Source organism: Prionailurus bengalensis, chromosome A2, assembly GCF_016509475.1.
Source record: "Prionailurus bengalensis isolate Pbe53 chromosome A2, Fcat_Pben_1.1_paternal_pri, whole genome shotgun sequence".
In the NCBI taxonomy this organism is placed as follows: Eukaryota; Metazoa; Chordata; class Mammalia; order Carnivora; family Felidae; genus Prionailurus; species Prionailurus bengalensis.
In genome coordinates, this window is record NC_057348.1 from 54844115 (window position 1) to 54866611 (window position 22497).

A 22497-nucleotide genomic window follows, 5' to 3' on the forward strand; every position below is an offset into this window, starting at 1 on the left:
AGACTGAACACAGAGGCAGCAGGGCCCAGCTGTCTTCTAGGAAGCCAGACATTATGAGTATTTTCAAAAATGGAAAACTCATGTCACACTCCTCATTAAGTCTTCCTGAAAAGTTACTCTTCATAAAAAAAGCCATTTATGTTAACATGCAGTGGACTTATTATTGTCATCTAAAACAATTTTTTTTAATGTTTATTTTTGAGAGAGAGAGAGAGAGAGCAAGAGAGAGCAGGGGAGGGGCAGAGAGAGAAGGAGACACAGAATCCGAAACAGGGTCCAGGCTCTGAGCTGTCAGCACAGAGCCTGATGTGGGGCTCAGGGCTTGGACTCACAAACTGTGAGATCATGACCTGAGCCAAAGTCAGACGCTTAACCGACTGAGCCACCCAGGCACCACTTATTATTGTCATTTTTTAAGTGAATTAAAAGATGTTTAGGGGCGCCTGGGTGGCTCAGTTGGTTGAGCATCCGACTTCGGCTCAGGTCACGATCTCGCGGTCCGTGAGTTTGAGCCCCACGTCGGGCTCTGGGCTGATGGCTCAGAGCCTGGAGCCTACTTCCGATTCTGTGTCTCCCTCTCTCTCTGCCCCTCCCCCGTTCATGCTCTGTCTCTCTCTGTCTCAAAAATAAATAAATGTTAAAAAAAAATTAAAAAAAAAAGATGTTTAAAAATTTTTCTCAGTGTTATCTTTTCATGTGGTAAATACTGACTGATAAAACCCATAGAAACAAAAACTCTTTGGGGTCCTCAATCATTTTTAAGAGGAAAGAGAGGTGGGAGACCAAAAGGTTTTGAGAACTACTGTCCTAGAGGTTGTTACAAAGCTCATATAGGATTGTAGATGGAAAAGCTCCTCATTCTCAGTGAAAAATTACGGAGGAGGGAGGGATCGTTATTACTGTGTAATAGTGATAGTAACAATTATTATTATTGTGAGAAGCAGGCCAGTGAACCTCCAGCTTTATGGCCTGGCCCTCAGGATGGCCCCAAGTAGGCCCAGAGGCCACATAGTCCTTCTCCACAATGTTCTACTTTGCAGAAGAGGAAGAAACCACCCCTAAAACTCCTGGTTTCTAACTACCTTCCCTGCTTGCAGGCCTCCTGGGCTCATACATGCTCTGCCTTTTAAAAAAATTATTTATTTATTTAAAAAAATTTAAAATGTTTATTAATTTTTGAGAGAGTGTGAGCAGGAGAGGGGCAAAAAGTGAGGGGGACAGAAGATCCACAGCAGGCTCTGCACTGACAATAACGAGCCTGATATGGGGCTCGAACTCACAAACTGTGAGATCATGACCTGAGCTGAAGCTGGAGGCTCAACCGACTGAGCCACCCAGGTGCCCCCATACCTGTTCTGCCTTTAAACAGCTGCCTCCTTCTTTCCAAGTTTGTCTTTGCCAGTCCCTGGCCAAGCCCCATGTCCTGGGTCTTAACACCTGGCTCAGTCCTCCCCATCTGTGGGATGGCATTCCATTCTCTCTGCACCACAGCCCTCGGCCTCTCAGCTCCTTGACTTTCTTCTCAGATAACTTTTGCCCATATTTACATCCGCTTCACCTAGCCTGGGCCTTCTCCACACTCAAAACTGCCCCACCTCTGAAGTGAACTTTCTGGTCCCCATCTTGGACCAGAGTTTCTAGCGTCCCTCCACCGTCAACTGAAATTATCTCTTAGCTGATTGGGATCTCTAGCCTTTCACCTACTCCCATCCATTCCAGGTCACGGTGGCCACCTTCTGCTGTCACGTGAAGCCTCGAGTGGCTCTCATGGTTCCCTAGCACTTGCAGGAAAACTTGTCATCCAGAATGATGCTGAAAGCACGGGCTCTGGGGTCACAAGACCTGGGTTCACATGCCAGGCTCCGTCCCTTCATACACCTATGCCCTTGGACAAGTGATTTCTCTTCATCGTGTGAAACAGCAATGATAATAATAATACCTACTTATTAACAGACAGCTACCGCTACTGAACACTTAGTATGCGCTAAGTATGGCTGTAAACTTTTTATGTGTATTCTCACTGAATCCTCCCAACAACCTATGAGCAAGGTACTATTATTATCACCTCCATTGTACAGAGAAGGAAACTGAGGCACAAATAAGTCCTACCCTTTGCCTGTGACTCAGCCTAGAGACCCTTTTCAGAAACCTCTCCTCTGTTCCTCCATGCCCCCAGGGAACTCAGTTTCACACCTTGTTTTTCCCTACCTCTGGGCCTTTTGGGCTCATGCAGGTCCCTGTGCCGGAACTTCCCTATAATCTCAGCAAATGTCTCTAAGTCACACACTAAACCTGAGGTGGGGCCGGGCACCACGGCAGGCATCCCGCTGCTCCATATTTTCCAGCCTCCTTGGCCACACAGCCTGCTGAACGAAAAACCCACGCAGAAGGGAGCAGAGGCTGCCTTCTATGGCTGTTTCAAGCCCTGGGAAAATACTGTTGAGGGTCCCAGTGAAAGGGCTTGCTGGCGTGTTCTGAGGCCACATCTGGAGAAAGGAGAGTGCTCAGAACTCGCAGGTGGCACCAGATTCCTGGAGAGTGCTGTCTCCGGAAGTTCCTCCAGGCACTACTATCTCAGACATTGTCCTTCTCCTTGGAATTCAGGTCGGAGTTTCCAGCACAGCCTTTGACGGCCACTGGCAAATTCAGACAGGAGCTTGGGGAGACATGGCTCATTTTTATCCCAGCTATCACCTGTGCTCCCACAGGAGGCAGAGGAGGGATAAAGATGGTGAAAGAGAGGCAATACCTGCCAGGAGGAGGGCGGGGAAAAGGTGGGACCAGAGGTCTTCTGGCTCCCCCAGCACTGAGTGGCTGCCTCCAGTTCATGATGACGACTGCCTTATTCTAGTTCTTGAAGTCAGGCTGGTGTGAGTCTGGGTCTGGCCTACATGCTTTAAAAAACTTTTAATTTTGGAAGGACTCTGGTTCTGGATGCAGTCTGTAATACATTCATACAAGCAGCATGTTATCTTGGAAGGTGTCGAATGAGAGATCAGGAAACCTGGTTTTTACTCCTAACTTTGCCTCTAATCTGCGAAATAACCTCCAGCAAGTGAGTGCCTCTCTAGGAGCTTTAGTTTTCCCTCCTGTAAGACAAAGCAATCTCTTGCATAACTGAGCTGCTATGCCCACTGAGTAAGAACTCTCGATTCCCTCTCCCCCAGCCTCTGGCAAGCATCATTCTACTCTCTGCTTTGACTGTATCAGATTCCTCACGTAAATGGAACCACACAGCATTTGTCCTTCTGTGACTGGCTCACTTCACTTGGCACGATGTCTTCCAGGGTCATCTGTGCTGTATCATGTGACGGGATTTCCTTCCTTTTTAAGGCCAAATAATATTCCATTGTATGAACAGGCCTCACTTTGTTTATCCACTCATTCATCAATGGACATTAAGAGTGTTGATTTCATGTTGAGTGTTCTTACCACAATAAAAAACAAAACAAAACAAAACAAAGTGGTATCTAAATGTCCCTGTCAGCTCTCCTACCTTCTAGACTCTAAAGAGAGTGGCCATAACTATAATTGGCAAGTTCTCACTGTCTGAAGAGGCCAGTACATGGCTCATATGAGATTTGGTCCTGTCCTAACCACCTCACTTCAGTTCAAGAAAGGACCTGCCATGACCTCAAGAAGCCAGTCAATGGCTGGATCCCATACTGTTTGTGCCTCCTATGCACCCTCCTTCTCCTTTCTACTTAATTATGTCCTACTCTCCTTTGTGAAGCACTAAGGCCTCACCTCTTCTTGGAAACCTCCTTGATTGCCCTGACTCTTAAGACCTGGGACACTTACGCTGTTTAGAGTTTAGTGCACACAGCTGAGGACACTGGGGCCGCCCCACAACTGTGCTATCTCACAGCCAGCCATTGTTTTTATATCACGAGATATAACATTCACAAAAGAGCATAAAACATAAATGTAAGGTTTTTTATGTCAATAGCTTTCTCATTCCCCAACTTGGCTGTGTGTGCCCCATGGTCAGACACCCCACTGTCTTCTTTCCTGGCACCTCGAGGGCTGAGGGCCCTGCGGGGGCTCCATACAGAATGGGTGGCTGATGTACACAGGCCAGAGCTCAAACTTCAGTGAGCAGACGTACTGCTGGGGATCTGGTAAACATGCAGATCCACATGCGGTCAGTCAGGCGGGTGTGGGGGGTGGTGCCTGGGTGCTGCAGGTCTGTATGTCCACCTCTGGGCAGCAGGGCTGCAGACTAGGTATATGGAGCAGCTGCCATGAAGCCAGGAAGGAGAAAGCGAGGGTGAGTGTGATGGTGGCCCCAATCCCAGGCTGGGGCCAGGGGTGTATCTAGGACATGGCAGAGAGCAAAATCAGCCACAGAACAAGCTCTCTTAGGGCCGGGCACCCTAATGCCTCATACCCAGCCTGCTGGCTCCTCACAGCCCTCAAGGCCTCCAGGACTCTCTGAACAAGGGGCGTGGGACACAGGGCTGCCCTGGCCACCTCCAGACCTCTTAGCCCCTATTCTGAGGGTCTGTCCTTCATCCTCCTCTGCTCACACTGCCTCCAGATGTCTCTTGTGTTACTCTGCTGAACCGCTGCACCCTCTGCATGGTTACCAGGGAGCTGGTGAGAAGCTGGGTTGGCTCCCAGCTTTGCCCCTCACTGTGCGAAGTAAATTATACAGGACCAAACAAGTGTTTTCATTTTTTTTAAGTTCTTAAAAGCTTATTTATTTTGAGACAGAGAGTGAGAGCGCACATTTTGAGAGTGACAGTGATAAGCGGGAGGAAGGGCAGAGGAGGAGAGAGAATTCCAAGCACGCTCCACACTCTCAGAGCCCAGTGAGGGGCTCGAACTCACAGACCATGAGATCATTACCTCAGCCAAAACCAACCAAGAGTTGGACACTCAACCGACTGAGCCACCCAGGCGCCCCAAGTGTCTTCATCTTACTGTCATGCATCTAAGTTTGTTTTCCTTACTTGACTGCAGAAACGGAGTCAAATCTATTATTTATTTATTAGTTTCACTTGAGAATATTTACTGAGTACTATTTTACATCCCAGGCAGTAAGGACACAAATGTGAATAGGAGAAGTGTGGTCCTGCACTTCTGGAGCTATTCTTACAGGGAAAGGCATATGGCATGCATGTAAACAGAAAAAGAAAGACAATCACAGCTTGAAATAAGTATAAGGAAGGAAGTAGATAGGAATGCTGCAATGGAGCGCTTAAGGATGAGCAGAGGAGGCCTCTTTGAGGAGGTGACATTTAATCTGAAACCCTGAGCCAACTATGCAAAGGGCAGGAAGAGTGCTTCAGGAGGAGGAAACTGCAAGCACAAAGGCCCTGAGGTGGGTGAAGAACGGACAGAACCTGTTTTGGAATCCTTTATGATGCCCGTCCAAAGACCTTGGAGTTTGATGAATTTCATTTGATCTGTGATTAACACATGACAATAGAAGATGAAACGCCAGAGATTTCCAAATTTTCAAATCTGGTGCCAACAACCAGAATGGCAGACACAAGAGGAGAAGCTGGCTGAGGGGATGGGAAGATGCCGGGTTCAGTTTGGGATGCGCTGAGTTCGAGGTATGGTAGACCCTCCTTATCTTTGGGGGATATGTCTCAAGATTCCTAGTGGATGCCTGACACCACAGATAGTGCTGAACCCCGCACAGGCACATCTTGGAGACACTGTGGGTTTTTCTAGACCATTATAATAAAGCACATACCGCAGTAAAGCGAGTCAAATAAATTATTTGCTTTCCCAGTGCATAAAAGTTACGTTTCCATTACACTGTATTCTATTAAGTGTGCAACAGCATTACACCTAAAAAACAATGTACATACCTTAATTAAAAATACTTTATTATTGGGGCACCTGGGTGGCTCAGTCAGTTGAGCCTCCGACTTTGGCTCAGGTCATGATCTCACAGTTGGAGAGGTAGAGCCCCACATCTGGCTCTGTGCTGACAACACGGAGCCTGGAGCCTGCTTCCGATTCTGTCACTCCCTCTCTCTCTCTGCCCCTCCCCCACTCATGCTCTTTGTCTCTCAAAAAATAAGTAAATGTTTAAAAAAATACTTTATTGCTACAAAATGCTGAGCCATAACCACTGATCATGGATCACCATAATATAATAATGATGAAAAGTTCGACATCGAAACACTGTGAGAATGACCAAAACGTGACACAGAGACACTGAAGGGAGTAAATGCTGCTGGAAACATGGTGTCGACAGACTTGATCCAGGCAGCGTTGCCACAAACCTTCAATTTGTAAAGAATGTAGTATCTGCAAAGTGCAACCAAGTGCACAATAAAACAAGGTATGCCTGTATGTACTGTTTTCTCCTAGACATACATACCTATGATAAACTTTAATTTATAAATTGGGCACAGTAAGGGATCAACAATAACTAGTAATAAAATAGGACAATTACAACAATACATTGCAAGAAAAATTCTGTGAGGGGCTCCTCGGTGGCTCAGTCAGTTGGGAGTCCGACTTCGGCTCAGGTCATGATCTCACCGCTTGTGAGTTTGAGCCCCAGGTCGGGCTCTGTGCTGACAGCTCAGAGCCTGGAGCCTGCTTCTGATTCTATATCTCCCTCTCTCTCTCTGCCCCTCTCCTGCTCACACTCTCTTTCTCTCAAAAATAAACAAATGTTAAAAAAATTTTTTAAAAAAAGAAAGAAAAGTTATGTGAATGTGGTCTTCTCTCAAAATACCTTAGAGTACTCTACTCAGCCTGGTTCCTGTGATGATGCGAGATGATAAAACGCACATGTGGTGACATGAAGTGACATAAATGATGTCGACACTGTGACGTGTTAGGCTACTACTGGCCTTCTGCATATGTGTCAGGAGGAGGACCCCTTGCTTCCAGATCACAGTTGATCACGGGTAACTGGAACTATAGGAAGCAAAACCCCAAGTAAGGGAGGACGACAGTATCTGTGGGGCTTTCGGAGGCTGGAGTGTGGGCCACGGAGAGAGGTCAGACCAGGAGCTCAGCTCTGGGAACGCCAGCTGAGGAGGGCTGGCCGCTGGCCTGGAATGGGCTGCCTGGGCAGAACACAGATGAGAGACAGGGGTGGAGGAGCTCGGGCCTTGGGAAAGAAAGGTCTCGTGTGGAGGCAGAGACAGAGTTGGACAGTGGAAACCAAGGGAAGAGGGAGCTCCCAAGGTGAGAGACCACCAGAGCTGAGGCTCAGGGTCTGGGTGGACAGCGTGGAGGCCTGGCTCATGGAGGCGGGGAGGGCAGTGCAGGGCAGATGACAGCAGTAAGGGAGGTAGGGGAGTGGGGAAGACTGAATACGTCTGTGGGCTGAAGGAAGTCCTTAAGAATGTCTGCAGCCCATCTCCCTGTCCTATGCTCCTGTCTACTGACCTAGTCTTCTAGCCCTCGAGGCTCAGTCCCGCTTTTCTGCCTCTGCACTGCTGTCTTCCACTCAGAACGCTCTGTCCCTAGACCCTCCCATTTCTAGCTGGCTCACTCTGTTCAGCTCCCTGGTTTCTTACTCATCCTAAAGACCTCTAAGAAACCAGAACTCTCCTGCACTGCTGGTGGGAGTGTAAAATGGGACAGCCATGGTGGAAAATGGGATGGCAATTCCTCAAAAAATTAGAGACATGATTCTCGTATGATCTAACAACTCTCCTTCTGGGGACACGCGGGAAAGAACTGGAAGCAACGTCTAAAAGAGACATCTGTACATCATGTTCATAGTAGTATTATTCACAATAGTCAAAAAGTGGAAGCAGCCCAAACACCCACTGATGGATTAACTGACAAGCTGTGATATGTACATACAAGTGGAATATTATTCGGCCTTAAAAAAGGAAGGAGACTGGAACACAGGCTACAACATGGATGTACCCTGAGGACACGGTGCTCAGTGAAATTAGTCACAAAAGGACAAATACTGTATGATCCCACTTACATGAGGTCCCCGGAATAGTCAAAATCAGAGAAGCAGAGAGCAGCATGGGAGGTGCCAGGAGTTGGGGAAGGGGCTGGGGAGTTAGCATTTAATGGGGACAAAGTTCCAGTTTGGGGAGATGAAGAGTTCTGTGGATTGATGGTGGGGATGGTTGTACAATAGTGTGAACGTACTTAATGCCACCAGACTGTACATGTAAAATGGTTAAGATGGTGAATTTTATGTTATGTGTATTTTAACACAATTTTTTTAATTGGAAAAAAAAAGCTTTCTCTAGCCTCACTGCCTCAATTTCCCCCCTCACCCCGCCCTTGGGACCCAGCTCCCACCTGCCAGGTTTGTTGTGTTTCTTTGATGGCACAGCGCTTTCACTGCCTAAACCCACCGCAGGGGCCTTCTGATTGTTCATCTCCTTCTCTAGGGGAGCTTCTATTCTAGAAGCCAGGCAGGGAGGCACCCAGACTGTCTTGTGGCTGCTGTATCTTCAGCCATTGGAAGGATGCCTGGCACATAGCAGGTGCTCAGTAAGTACTTAGTAAATACATTTCTGCTGAAGAGGAGGGATGGGGAGAAATGGAGTGAGGATACAGAGACAAGAGATGCAGACGGGAGGTAGTCCACGCTTGTGATGAGATGAGGATGTTTTCTGGGAAGGAGAGCAGGCTGCAGCCTGAGGAAGCTGCTGCAGGATTAGGAGGGCTTCCTGGGGACTAGAAGGAGTGAGAACAGGCCATGGAGCCAAGGTGCGGGGCTGCACAATGGGTTGACAAGACTCTGGCATGGAGAAAGCACATGGCAGAATTTAACCCAGGTGGGGACTGGCCCAGTGGAAATAACCAGAGTTCAAGGAGATGATCAGATAGAGGTGACAGGTGAGAGGCCTGGGGGCACGAGGCCAGCAAGGAGGCCCAGGCCAGGCCACATGGACCGTGGGCACAGCCAGGGAGGGTGTCACAGCAGGGCAGGCCTGTTCCAGAGGACAGGGCAAGCTTCTGCCTGGGCTCAGGGGTGGACCTATCAGGGAAACACAGGGACGACAGGACTCAGGCGAGGGAGGAGGAGGTGGAGGGAGGAGGTGGCTCAGAGAGGCCACCAACTCCTGGGCTCACCTCTGGGGAGCTGGTATTTCGCTTGAAAAGTCTCGGTTAGTCTGAAAATCAGGCTTGCTGTCAGGGAGGAGTGATATGTCAGGTTGCCTTTGTCTCCTTTCACATTAGATCTATTTTTATGTCCTTCTTGCTTTCCCTTTTCTGCCCCCTCTTCCCTTCAACCCACACCCCTTGAATGTCCGTGAGTGGGAAAGAGGGCAAAGTCAGACAGGTGGGTGGACGGCTGGGCTCGGCCTCCTGTCCTGCTCCAGAAGGCTCTCCATTCCTGATGTGGCCACCTCAAAGCATCTGGAAGAGTGGAGCTCACCCCCTTTTGTTTATTTTTACATAACCCATATCAAACTCTAGGAAGGGTGGGGCTCACCCCAAACATACCTCCTGTGGCCCCAGGGAAGCAATTCCCGGGGCGGGGGGGCGGGGTTCACTCACACCTTCCCTAGGTCTGCTCCTCTGACGTGGCTGGAGATGGCAAATCTGGCTCTTTTTCCCCCCTTGATGTGATGGAGGCCTTTGCCTTTTGGGGAAATAGAACTTTCAGTGGAAGACAAAAAGATGACAGCAAATGCTGCCTCTCTCCACCCCCCCCTCCCCCCACCAAAACCAGGAAAGATTGCACCCTCTAGAAATGCCCCTTCACATCCACTGAGGGCTGCCGGGAGGGTGAGCACTGCAACAGCCTCCTAGGGGTCACTATGGCTGCAGGTACAAAGATTGAAAATGCCCCTCTCTGACCCACCAATCTCTTTCTGGGATCTATGCTAGAGAAAAGCACGTACACAAGGAGATGTGTGAACAAGTGCACTGAAAAGCTGTTAGTAGAGCATAAAAATTAGAAACACTATAAACGTTCCTCAGCAGCGGGATGGCCAAATAAAGGATAGCATATCCATAAATGGGAATACCATGCAGCCGTAAAATAAATAAATAAATAAATAAATAAATAAATAAATAAATAAATAAATAAATAAAATGCTGTAGCAATGTGTGAAAATCTTATAAGATAGGTGTGTGTGAATGCAACCAAGTTAGGCCAGGTTTCTTACAGTTTGACATGACTCAACCTATCAGAACAACTCCACAAACAATACCATCCACCTTCCACTCATAACAAACAACGTATGTAAGGGAATACAAGGGAGAGGTTCTGGAAAGACACACACCAAAGTGTGCACCACAGCTGGAGGAGGAGATGCAGGTAGTCCCAGAGGAACATTTAACAGAGAATTGGGGGACTGTGGGGGGAACCATCACGAGGTGGGGGCCCCCTGAGGTACAGAAAGTTGCACAGGGGGTGCCCTACTGCTTTGTCAGCCCTTCAACTCTTCCTGGCCTGGTACCCAGACCCAAATCCCAGTGTCAGAGTGGGGACCAAATCCCAAAGAGCAACCATTTTTCTGCTTCCAGGTTCCACAACCCCTGATCCGGATGCTCAGAAAAGCACAGAAAAGCCATAATCATCTCTAAATAGCACTACTGGGGCACCTGGCTGGCTTAGTCATTAGGCATCTGACTTTGGCTCAGGTCATGATCTCACTGTTCATGAGTTCCAGTCAAGTCCTGCTTCAGGTGAGCCCTGCTTCTCTCTTTCTCTTTCTCTCTGCACCCCCTTGTTCCCCACCCCTCCTGGGATTCTCTCTCTCTGCCCTTCACTCACTCTCTCGCATAGATAGATAGATAGATAGATAGATAGATAGATAGATAGATAGATATTTAGATAGATAGATAGATAGATAGATAGATAGATAGATAGATAGATAGGTAGATAGCTCCACTAACTTAAAGCTCCCTCCCTTGCCCTCAAGGAGCCAACAGTTCCTTCTGGGGAGAAGGGAAGAAGTGGAGAGGTAAGAGAAGGCTTCCAGGGCTGTAGGGGAAACAAACAAACAAACAAACAAACACTGGGCTTGTAACTTTTAAATCCAACCCCTTCAATCGCTGGCAGAGTAGCCTTGGGCAAGTTACTTAATCTTTGTGTCCTCTGTTACACAGGGGGGGTGATGGCACTGACGGTGAATTTGTAGAAAGGAGTGAAAGAAGCCTGGAGTGCAGCAGACAGTGTACTCTACCCAGACAGGGGGAGGAAGGGTCAGAAGCCAAAGCAGGAAGGACTGAGGAACAGCCAGGTGGGAAAACCCCCTTCAACACTCCCACAGCCCTGGGAAGGTAACTTGATGAAAACCCTGAGCAGAGAGATAAATGAGGTGTTAGAAGAAATCAACGAGATGAAAACAAAATGAAGTCATGACCATTTATATACAAGGCTTGGTAAGTGCCAGGCACTCTGGGGGGCACTTCCACGGGAGCAGTCTTTAGTCAACGTGATACACCTACCCTGGCTGTGGGAGGAGAGGTTGACAAAGACAGGGACACAGGCATGGGGCAAGGTGTCTGAAGGAGGCTTGTGAGGCAGGAGGTGGTGCTCCTCAGCCTCCCCAGCTACGCCTCTGCAGACAAGCGGGGCCCGGGGGGATGCAGTGGGGCAAATGGCAAGCTGGCCTCAACCTTCCTCGCCTGTCTCCCTGCAGCTGGGTGGGTGTCTCTCTTGGTCTGAATTCCCAGCCTCCAGCACCGTGTGGTACTTCCTGGATGGCATGGAATAACAGTCGTGTGACCCCGGACAAGTTCCTCATGTCTCTGTTTCTGCAAATAAAAAACACGGGAAGCAAACCCTAGCTCCCAGAAGCGCTGTGTGGAAGGACTGACATCATGCCAGAGAATGGAAGTGAAGCACAGGACCCGAGCACCCTGTGGCGAGCACATATAATTACCACCAGCCACCAATGCCCAATGCCCACTAAGAGGTCTGGACCTCCACTCTGACTTGGTTCTTGTCCCAGGCAGGGCCTCAACTCACCGTCTGTGTCCAGACAAGCAAGAGCCCTTCTCTCAGCCCCATCCCCTCAAAGCACCACTGCAGAGTACGGGAAACCAGCTTTCAGTCCCAAACTGTCTTCAGTTAAGGAAACTCACACACTTCCCTTAACTCATCCTCAAGATTCCCACTTCACAGCGAGGAAACTGAGGCCCAGAGGCCTGAGGTCATTAGAATCCAGGTCTGTCTTGATTCCAATCATGCAGCTCTATTTCACTTCATTCACAAGGGCTCTTGGAACCCCAAAATTCCTCAGACCCAAGAAGCCCGTAGGAGCCGTCACCCTGGCATCACCAATGCAGAACCCCATGTCTGCCACGTGTCTTAAAGCTGCAGCCCCAGCTGCGCAGTGACTCTTCCTCTGTATCCAACTTGGGGCCAGAGACTTGCAAACAGCTCCCTTCTCACCAAGAGGGGGTGCAGTGTATGCTTCACCGTACTTTCTCAGCCTTCACATCTCTGATCCCCCACAACCCATCTGCCCCTCGTCCGGGGCAGGGCACCCTACCTTGTGGGTGAGGCTGGGGTCTCTTGGAGCACTGTCCTCTTCCTCTGAGCTTCCCTGCTCTTCATCCGATGAGAGGTCCTCTTTGGGGGCCGCTGCCGAGATGGGACAGACCTTATAGGGCTCTGTGTAGGCGCTGGGGTCAGAGCACAGGAGAGAGAGGGTTAGAGTTCCCTGTCCAGCACAGGCAAAGTGAACACATCCGGGGCCCTATTAATGCCACAAGCCATTAACAAGTGCTCTGGGTGCAAAGCTCCATGCCTGCCCTCCATGGGGACCCAGAACTGAATAAGACACAGGCACAAACCTCTCTACCTGCTCCCACTCCAGCCATCCTGGCCTCCTTGGAGTTCCCTGAATATGCCACACTCTTTTGCTACCTAAGTGCCTCTACACATGATGTCTAAGATAGACTTGTCTCTCTGTTAGATACAAGGCAGGCTGTGATGCTGAAGGAGGGTACAAATAATTACTATGATGTCAAGAGATGTTAATCTGATTGGACCGGCAGTCTGGACAGGCATGGTCAGGCAGCAGGGGCCATTCCCAAGGTGGTCATGTCCTCTGGGCCTGAATAAGTGATGCAGTACAGGTTGGGATGTGTATTGTGGACTCTGGTCCCTGTGTTGCCATCAGCTAGATCACGAACAGCACACAAGTCAGTTTCCACCTAGAGGGATAATGATTCCTATTTCATTTTCTTGGCTGATGCTATGAGGATCAATGCTTAGAAAACTTACACCAGTGAGATTAACAATCTCATATATACGTAACTATGACTATTACATAGGCATTGCCTTGATTAAATACATTTATTCAATAAATGTTTTTGATTGCCTGCTTTATGCCAGGCACAGAGCTAGGCAGTGAGTAAAACAGTGGTAAATAAAGCAGATATGGTCTCTGTCTCAAAAAAGGAACAATGAATATACGATCATAAATTATAAGTGAAGGGAGAAGAAGGAGGTGCTTTCATAGGGAGTAACAAGGGGGAACTGTTTAGATATGTCAGGGAGGGCTGCTCTGAGTCTGTAAGAGAAAAAGGAGCTCTGTGAGAGCACAGGGAAGTTTCCAGGAGAAGCAGCATGTGTAAAGGCACTGAGGCAGCAAAGAGCTTGGCCTGTCACAAACCAACCTGGAGTAGAAGAACCCTCCTTTCTCTGACTTTGAAACTATCTTCACAGAGGAGGCTCTAACCCCATTACAACCACCTCCTTGCTCTGCTCCCTGCTCTGGGCCTCCCTCTCCACCCAGCAGAGTGATTGCTGTACAACATTGGGCCATGTCCATCTCCTACTTGAAAACTTTCAATGGCTCTTTCCTGCCACTGGCAATGAGGCCCCAGAAAACTTCTCAAGAATTTTCTCCTCATACTCAAAATCCAGGTATTTGGTCTTGTTAAATTCTTATCAAATCTTTATTTCCGCTCTCTGGGAATGCCACAATGAGGTGCTAGAATGATCAATGGATGGAGGGATGAATGAATTGGGAGAGAAGAGGAAGCATCCACTTGCTGGAGTGGCTGGGCCAAGGCTAGCCCATGCTTCATGTGGTCAGGGACACTGTTCCTACCTCTCGTCCAGGCAGGGAGAAGCATGGCCAGGGTAGGGGACACCAGGACAAGAGAAACTGAGCCTTAGGCTACGGTACAACTAGGGGCCATCTTTGGAGCTCTTTCTCCACTACTGCAGGAACCAGAACCAGGGATACCTGGAGCCTAAGCAACAAGGGGCTCTGTCAAGAGCAAGATAGGCATCCCTTGGTCCACACTGGAGCCATGAAGCCAGATAGATCAGAGACAAGGTGGCCTGTTCCTGCCTGGGCTTTTGCTGACATAATGTGTGTGTGGCACCATCTGTAGCTGTGTCCTTGTGTACAGATGCACAAACTAAGTCCTGACTGGGGCTGAGTCATAACTTACTCTACTGTCCCACTGGCTACCCTTATGGTCAGACCTCTTTCTTCTTTTTTCAGAATCGACTTTGTTGTCCTCTTTTTTCAAACTAATGGAGCAAACAATGGATTTTGCAACAAGTCCTAGTCCGCCAAGGTGTAAAAAGGCACGTGAGCACCTCCCTTCCTAAGACCACCCTACACCTTCTTCACTGCCCCTTCCCACACCACCAGAGGCCACCGGGAGTCAGAGGAACACCACACTTACTTTAGAGACCACAGAACCTCCTTCAAGAAAGTGACTGCATGGGCCAGTCTCCTAGAGCCCTGGCTCCCTTTCCCTGACCCCAGAGCCTCCTGTGTCAATTTGCACCCTCAGACAAGGAATGGAGCCTTGCACCCCTATAAGAGGATAGCCACATTAGGCCCCAGCAGGAGCCCATTATGCTCTGTGGAGGATAACCAGTAGTGATGAGGGATGGAGCAGTTACCCAGTTAAATGTGTCCCTGAACCGTACTTCCTCATGCACTGTGAAGGAGGAAAGGATTCTCAGCCACGCCTCCCACGGATGAAGGGTGCCATCATGGTCCCAGGCAGCAAGCTGGAAATCTCAGCAATTCCTCACATAGCCAGCCACTATTTGAACACAACACCTCTCCTGGAATTTACCTTTAGTCTTCCCCGACTCCACTGGCATCTCTGTCATAGCTCTGTGGACCAAGCATCTCCTGCCTGGACGCCAGTGACCACTGCTTTCCTACCCTCTCCCATTCCACCCTGGCTGGCTTCAATCTTCCCTACCCAGCAGCCAGAGGGGCCTCCTCAAAACCCAATCTGATCATGTCACCCTCTCGCTCGAATTGTTCAGGCTGTCGGGCAAGGCTCTGCTCAATTTGGGATGTAAAAAAAGTGGGTGTCCTTGGGGCTTAATGCTGCCATGAAGTCTTCCCAACATTGGATACTACCTCAGGCCAAGCAGAGGGTTGGATTCCACAGGACAGAGCCATGAGTGACGCTGGGGAGACAGCCATGCAAGTCAAACCCCCAGAGAGAGGGAGAGACTGACTCAAGGTCACATGGCAAATCTAGGCCAATACACATTGCCTCCGAGGATGCCTGTCCCTACGCTTGATCCCATTTTAGAGATGTGACAACAGAGGCCTAGTTGGGTTTCCATAGTGCACTGATGTACGGAGCTGGGCCTCAGATTATCAGGGTGAAAGGGGGCTTTGTTTTTGTTGTCTGTGCTATTCTTTTATTTTCTGTTTGAGAGGTGGTAGCATGCAGAGATTAGAACTCATACTCTTGAGTCAGACTGCCTGTGTTCAAATTCCATCTTGGCCCCGTAGTGGCTACTGTATAACTTCACCAAGCCTCAGGGTTGCCTAATTCACTGAGCTGCCTAGAGGATTCAATGAGTTACATAATGTAAAACATTTAGAACCATGCCCAACACATAATAACTTACTAAACGGGCGCTCTCTCCATTACCGGCTCAGCTCTAGCTGCATACAGTTATTCTATGATTTACCTACTGTTGTCTTTAAGTCAACTCATTTTTAACATTTGCTAACACTCTGACCTCATCTCAAGTGATAACACCCATGAAATGACAGTGTGCATTCATCTAATCTTTTCTTTTCTTCTTTTTTTTTAATGTTGATTTACTTTTGAGAGAGAGAGAGAAAGAGAGACAGAGTGTAAGCGGGAGAGAGACAGAGAGAGAGACACAGAATCCGAAGCAGACTCCAGGCTCTGAGGTGTCAGCACAGAGCCTGATGCAGGGCTTGAACCCACGAACTGTGAGATCATGACCTGAGCTGAAGCTGAATGCTTAACTTAACTGACTGAGCCACCCATGCACCCCTCCTCTTTTTCCTAAAAAAAAAAAAAAAAAAAAAAAATTTTTTTAAAGAGAGAGAGCACGCACATGGGTAGGGGCAGAGGGAGAGAAAATCCCAGCAGGCTCCAAGTCCAGGGCGGAGCCTGACACAGGGGGCTCCATCCCATGATCCCGGGATCATGACCTGAGCTGAAATGAACTGAAATCAAGAGTAGGACACTCAGCTGACTGAGCCACCTCTAACTTTAAAATAAACCATACAATTATTAATCTATAACAGTTTGATTAACATTATGTTGCTCACCATCAGAGACCCACAGGCCTCCCATTGATAAACACAGTTACCTTTGACCCATCAACCATCCAACTGCAACCAACCTCAAGCTTTGGCTGGAAATGTGGCCCATGATCTTTTATTCTACTTCTTCTTCTGACTTCTGTTTTCAAGAAAGATCTAGAACATAAGTCAGGAGACAAAGGTTTGGGTTCTATAATGGTATTTCTGGCTTGTTTATTTCGCTGTCTCATTTAGGGATTGTGAGCGCAATGAATGGAGATGAACTGCCATTAAAAATATACTTTCACAACCTAAAAGAACAAGTATAATCCAATGCCTTTGCAGATTTAATGAAAGTTGTAGTGACAGACCTGATCTTGGACAGAAGTCATTCATTTAATAAGCAAATAAAAATATTCTAAGACCACAAGTGTCAACACAGCTGCCCCTACAGACCCTTCATATTTGCTACCAGGCTGATCTTCAAATACAGGGAAGAAAACAGCTCTGAGAAATGTTTCGACAACTTACACTCAAATGCTCCACCAGGCTCTAGCAGAACTTGTGTCCTGTGTGAGTAACCACTTCTTTCCTTGGGGAAACAGATTGGGAACCCTGACACATCTCATTCATTTCCCCGGTCTGTCAACATAAACTTCTGAGATGGGTCCTTTGCATAGAAGGGAACACTGCAAGGCTCTGTATTTTTAGTTGCATGGTTCCTGTCTGGTTTTTCAGTCATTCAAAAAAAATCTATTAAGAATCCTCTGTGTTTCAGACTCTGAACTGTAGGTACTGGTAGGACAGTGGTGAACAGACATTGCCTTTGTGCTATGGAAAATGTCCATTATAACTGAGATGTTGTCTCCAGATAGCTTATTTGACCATAACAATATATTACATATGAGAAAGCCTTCTAACCCACCACCCACTTATCTATATACTTTTTCATCTACTCACCCATTCACCTATCCATCCCTCCACCCACCCATCCGTCTATCTAACTACCTACCCACTTTAGCCATCCATCCATGTGTCCATTTGTCCACCCGCCTATCTGGCCATCCTTCTATCCAGCTATCCAATCATCCCTTACTCACTTACTCAACATACAGGGATTAGCATGTACTTCAAGGAGCTAACACAGGGAGGACTCAAAGATGACTAAAGTACTATCTCTGGCCTATATCTAGTTAAGAGGGTGAGCTCAGAAGTCAGGCTGCTTGGTTTAAATCCCAGCTCTATCACTTCAAACAAGCTACTTAACCTTTCCATGCCTCAGCTTTTTGCGTGTTTGTTTTTAAATCTGTAAATCAAGGGAGATGACACATGCCCGGAAAAATCAGCAAAAGGGCCAGGCAGTCAGGACTGTAAGTTTAGAGACCAAGTGGCCTGGAACTTTGGCATCAGATAAGAGGAGAGTCACTGTGTGACTTTAGGCAAGTCACCCAATCTCTCTGTTTCCCATCTGTGATGTGGGGATGAGTATGTAGGTTCATGTGGGATGAAATGAGAACATAATGGAGAAAGTGGTCACTGCCTGGCACGCAGTAGGTCCTTTCTGGCCAGCCTGCAAAAGGGCCAAGTTCTAAACCCCCAGACTAGTCTCCACAGAGCTGTGTCCTCCCTCTGAGTTGACTTGTGTTTTAAAGGGAACATAAATTAAAGCTGCCCGGAGCTCATTACCTTAAATGACCCTCCAAATGAGCACAGTCCTTTCCAGCAGCCTAGAGTCGTAAAAGGACATGTGCATCCACGTGGGGGGACGAACAGTTTGTAACCCAGCCCAGGGCTGCCCATTAAATCCCATTCTATGTGACAGTCGCCGGGAACCATAACCCTAAGCACAGCCAAAATGGCCTAATAACTCATAAAAAAGGAACGCTGGCCTCACTGGGAATCAGTCAGTGGGCACTCTGGCCCCAAACTCCATCTTTGTTGGTGCAATGATATGTGTGAAGGAGGCCAGACTGCAGACGTAACAGCCTTTGGCTCCTGTGACATAGGCTGGGACCTTTCTGAAGTTCGCCAGCTCAGCCAGGAGGGGCAGGGGGCTTCAGGATTGCTCTCTGGGAGCTGGAAAGTTGGAGACGGAGGAGACAGGATGACTACCCTAATTAGCGGAGCAGCTGGAATAGCTTGGAAGTGGAGGGAGAGGAGGGCTGGCTGCACAACCAGGGATTTCCAAACCCTCAGACATTCAATCCTGCCCCCTGCCTACTCTCTACACCCTCTCACCCCCAGGCACCTTCACAGTTCATTCAAACAATCCCTCTAGACCTTCCCCAGGTGCTACTTTCTGCTCTGAGACTTCCTTGTCACTCAGAACTGACCCCTCACATGTCCCCCTTCCTCAAAGGGACACTGAGACTTCCACAGACACAGGCATCATCTGCACTATAACTGGGAACCTTCGACTGAATATGGTGGAAATGGCTTAAGATGGGGGTCAGAGCCCCAGGGGTCCTGGATTCACCACTAACCCAATGCATGATCTGGGCTACACAACTGTCAAGGTGGGCCTCAGTTTTCACACCTGTAAAATGGAGGTGGAGAACAAAACACCCAGGCATGTGAAGTGTGCTGAGACCAGACCGTGTGCACCCCACAGCCTGAAAGCAGCTGCCTGCCTGTCTCCTCACCCCTGGAGTGAATCTCTGCTTTGTTCCCTCTTGGAGGGAATGCATCTTACACCCAGGGTCAGCCAAGGGATAGTGCTTGTAATGGTTCCCAGAAACATGATTGAAGGAGAGGCTTTTTAAAAAATTCAATTTCCATTTTTCACTAAGTAAAAACAGAAGTACATCCTTGCTCTCTGTCCTATGACATCCCCACCCCTCTTCTTGAAACACAGCATCAATGGTTTTATAGGAATTTGTTTTCTTGTTGTAATAACTTTATTGAGATATAATTCACATATCATAAAATTTACCCTTTTAAGTAAGTGTATAATTCAGTGCTTTTTAGTGTATCCACAGAGTCTTGCAACCATCATCACTACTTAATTTTAGAACATTTTCATCAACCTCAAAAGAAACCTTGTACCACTAGGACTGCCCCCTAATTCTAGGCAACCACTAAATTTACTTTTTGTTTCTATGGATTTACCTTTTTCTGGACATTTCATATAAATGGAATCCTACAATATTTGTCCTTTTGTTTATGGCTCCTTTAGTACAATGTTTTCAAGGTTCATCCGTGCTTTAGCATGTATCAGTATTTCATTCCTTTTTATGGCCAAGAAATATTCCACTGTAAGTCTATACCACATTCTATTTATCCCCTCACCTGTGGATACACATTTAGATTGCTTCCACTTTTGGGCTATTATGAATAGTGCCTCTGTGAACACTCTGGTAAAAGTTTTTTGTGTGGACATATGTTTTCATTTCTCTTGAAAAAAGAAATATATGTGTGTGTGTGTGTGTGTGTGTGTGTGTGTGTGTGTGTGTGTGTAGAATGGCTAGGTCATATGGTAACTCTGTGTTTAAGATTTTGAGGAACCGCTGGACTGTTTTTGGCCGCACCATTTCACATTTCCACTACAATGATGAGGGTTCCAATTTCTCAACATCCTCATCAATATTTGTTATTGTCTGTCTTTTTAATTGGGTTTGAAGCAGTTTTATAGGCATTTTCAAAAAATTTTGTTCTTCATTCCAGTTCACCTCCTCCTGCTCCAAACAAACATCTCTTTTTCCCCCTGGGCAAAGGGGAACATAGCCATACCTATGAAGGTGCTCTTTTTAGATAACCCACGGGGTTCAGAAGTCCAGGGGAGCAACATTAATACTTGTGGAAGACAAGCAGAAGCCTCATAAAATGATAGACTAATATAAAGAGGTAACATATGAGAGAAAAATCATAAGCCAGAGCCCCAAACTCACCAGAACAATCGTCTCTCAGGTTCTGGCTTTGGGAAACAATCACTAACCCTCCTGCAACTTGGGGTGCCAGTCAAGACAGCAGAGGAAGAGTCCTGGCCCATAGCAGCAGCCACACGGCTGGGCCACAGGCCAGGCCTCGCTCTGACCACTGACCCTCGCATGTCAGCCACCTTTGGGGCCCCAGCAAAGGACAATGTTAAAGGACACATTTCACCTCCTGAGGGCAGTTCTGCCACTTGTCAGCCCAATGACCCCAGGCCAGTCACTTAAGCTGGCCAGCTCCCTCCTTTGTAAAATGAAGATGGTAACAGCCCTCACCTTCCCAGAGTCTAGAAGATGATGTCTGTGAATGAGGTGGGTGAACTGCTCAGCGCAGTGCCTTTGCTACAATCAGTCTGAGCTAAAGGCCAGGGCTGAATTAATCAGGCAGAGCTCCTCAATGTGGTACAGACCTGAGTTCCAGCCCCACCTCTGCCACCAGCTTGCTGTGTGACCCTGGGTGGGCCCTTTCCTCTCTCTGGGCCTCAGCTTCCTCATCTGTAGAATAAGGGAGTCAGAGAACCTCTGAAGGCCCTTCCCAACTTGGAGCTCTGTGACTCTACGTCCAAAGGGGCCCCCCCACGAAGCCGAGGAACTCTGTCCTCGTGATTCCTGCACATCTCGGCCCTCATCGGCCTTCGCATGCAGCCAAAGCACTGACTCACTGGCCCACGCACACTTCTGCACTTTCCCATCACTGTGCCTCCTCCAAGGCTATTCCAGAATTCCTGCCCACCCCCTTCCTCCACTTGCCCCCCAAGGGCTACACACGTGCCAACTCTTGTAGGAAGCCATCTGCATCTCTCCTGCTGGAAGGGGCTCCCATCACAGTTTACATTTTGTGACTGCAGTTATTTATGTTCCTGTATTAGGTCCCCTATTAGACACAAGTTCTTCGAGGAAGGGGATCATTTGCTTGCTATGCACTTCTGTGTGTTGCATGAATGGTGCACAGTAGGTGCACAACAAACATGCACTGAACGACTGTCCTACCCCAGCTAATTTATCTGACTTCCCCTTAGCCTATCAGTGAAGGCCTCCCTATTCCTGTATGTACTTGGCCCACAGCAGGTGCTCAACACCTTTGGTAAAAATGGTACCAGCAGGTGCTGCCATGAGAATGCTGTGGCTAGCTGAGTCTTAATGGATAAATGGGCTTTTCTTCCTTCCTTCCTTCCTTCCTTCCTTCCTTCCTTCCTTCCTTCCTCCCTCCCTCCCTCCCTCCCTCCTTCCTTCCTTCCTTCCTTTCTTCCTTTTTACTAATTAGACCATTATTTGATATTACTTCAAAAATGGCTGTGGGTGGGGGTTGGGAGAGGCACCCTGTGGGGTGCATCTGGTTCAGCCATAGGCTCAGTGGATGCTGAAAGACTGGTGACTGGGATTGCCTCAGGTTCCTCATCTGTGAGATAAGCTCCAGAGCTGTCAGTCCTAAGTACCCAGCCCAGAGCAGGAGGAAACTTGGACCCATCTTTCTCCTGTCCTGACTGCTCTGAGATTCAGAGTAAGCAAGACCACAGGGGAGGTGGAAGGGAGGGGGGCCGTTGATGCCACCTCAGGCAGCGGGAGAGGATGTGGTGGCTGGAGATTCATGAAGAACACTGTAATTTTATAACTGCACACCACATCTGAAGCTGCCAGGAGCTGGGAGAAGGGTCATTTGTGGTTTCTCTGTGTGGTGGTCTGAAAAGCAGTCCCCTTTTCCCACCCCTCCCTTCCACAAGGACACAGCTAGCCAATAACAACAGGAGCAGCCGCAATAGTAGAAGTAGAAATGTTTCCCAGCCACTGTATCCTGTAGGTGTTACCATGCCCATTTCACAGATGGGGAAACAAGTGCTGACAGGGTAAGTGCAGAGCTGGGAAAGGAACGCAGGGAATCTGGCTTCAGAGTCTGTTCTTTGGGCGACTAATCTATACTGTTTCTATATAGCAGCGGCAGTAGCAGCTAACTGCTGTGAGTGGTGAGCTGAACACGTCTCATCCATTACCCCACTAGATCCTTTCAACTACCTGGTGAGGCAAGCACCGTTATCATCCTCGCTTTTCACCTGGGGAAACTGAGGCTCTGTGGGGCTAAACGACTTTCCCAAGGCCTACTGTGCTATTCCTCTTCCACCAACTTCTCCTGGACAGAACCGCAAACAGAC

General features: G+C 48.2%; 1 protein-coding gene across 2 annotated transcripts in view; it reads right to left on the reverse strand.

The window, feature by feature from the left end:
- FGD5 (FYVE, RhoGEF and PH domain containing 5) overlaps positions 1-22497 on the reverse strand; it is a 122588-nt gene that overhangs the window by 57706 nt on the left and 42385 nt on the right. For both annotated transcript variants that reach the window (XM_043588203.1, XM_043588202.1), the window contains exon 3: positions 12411-12543. In XM_043588203.1, the coding sequence (XP_043444138.1) occupies positions 12411-12543 (133 nt within the window). The remainder of the gene's footprint in view (positions 1-12410; positions 12544-22497) is intronic.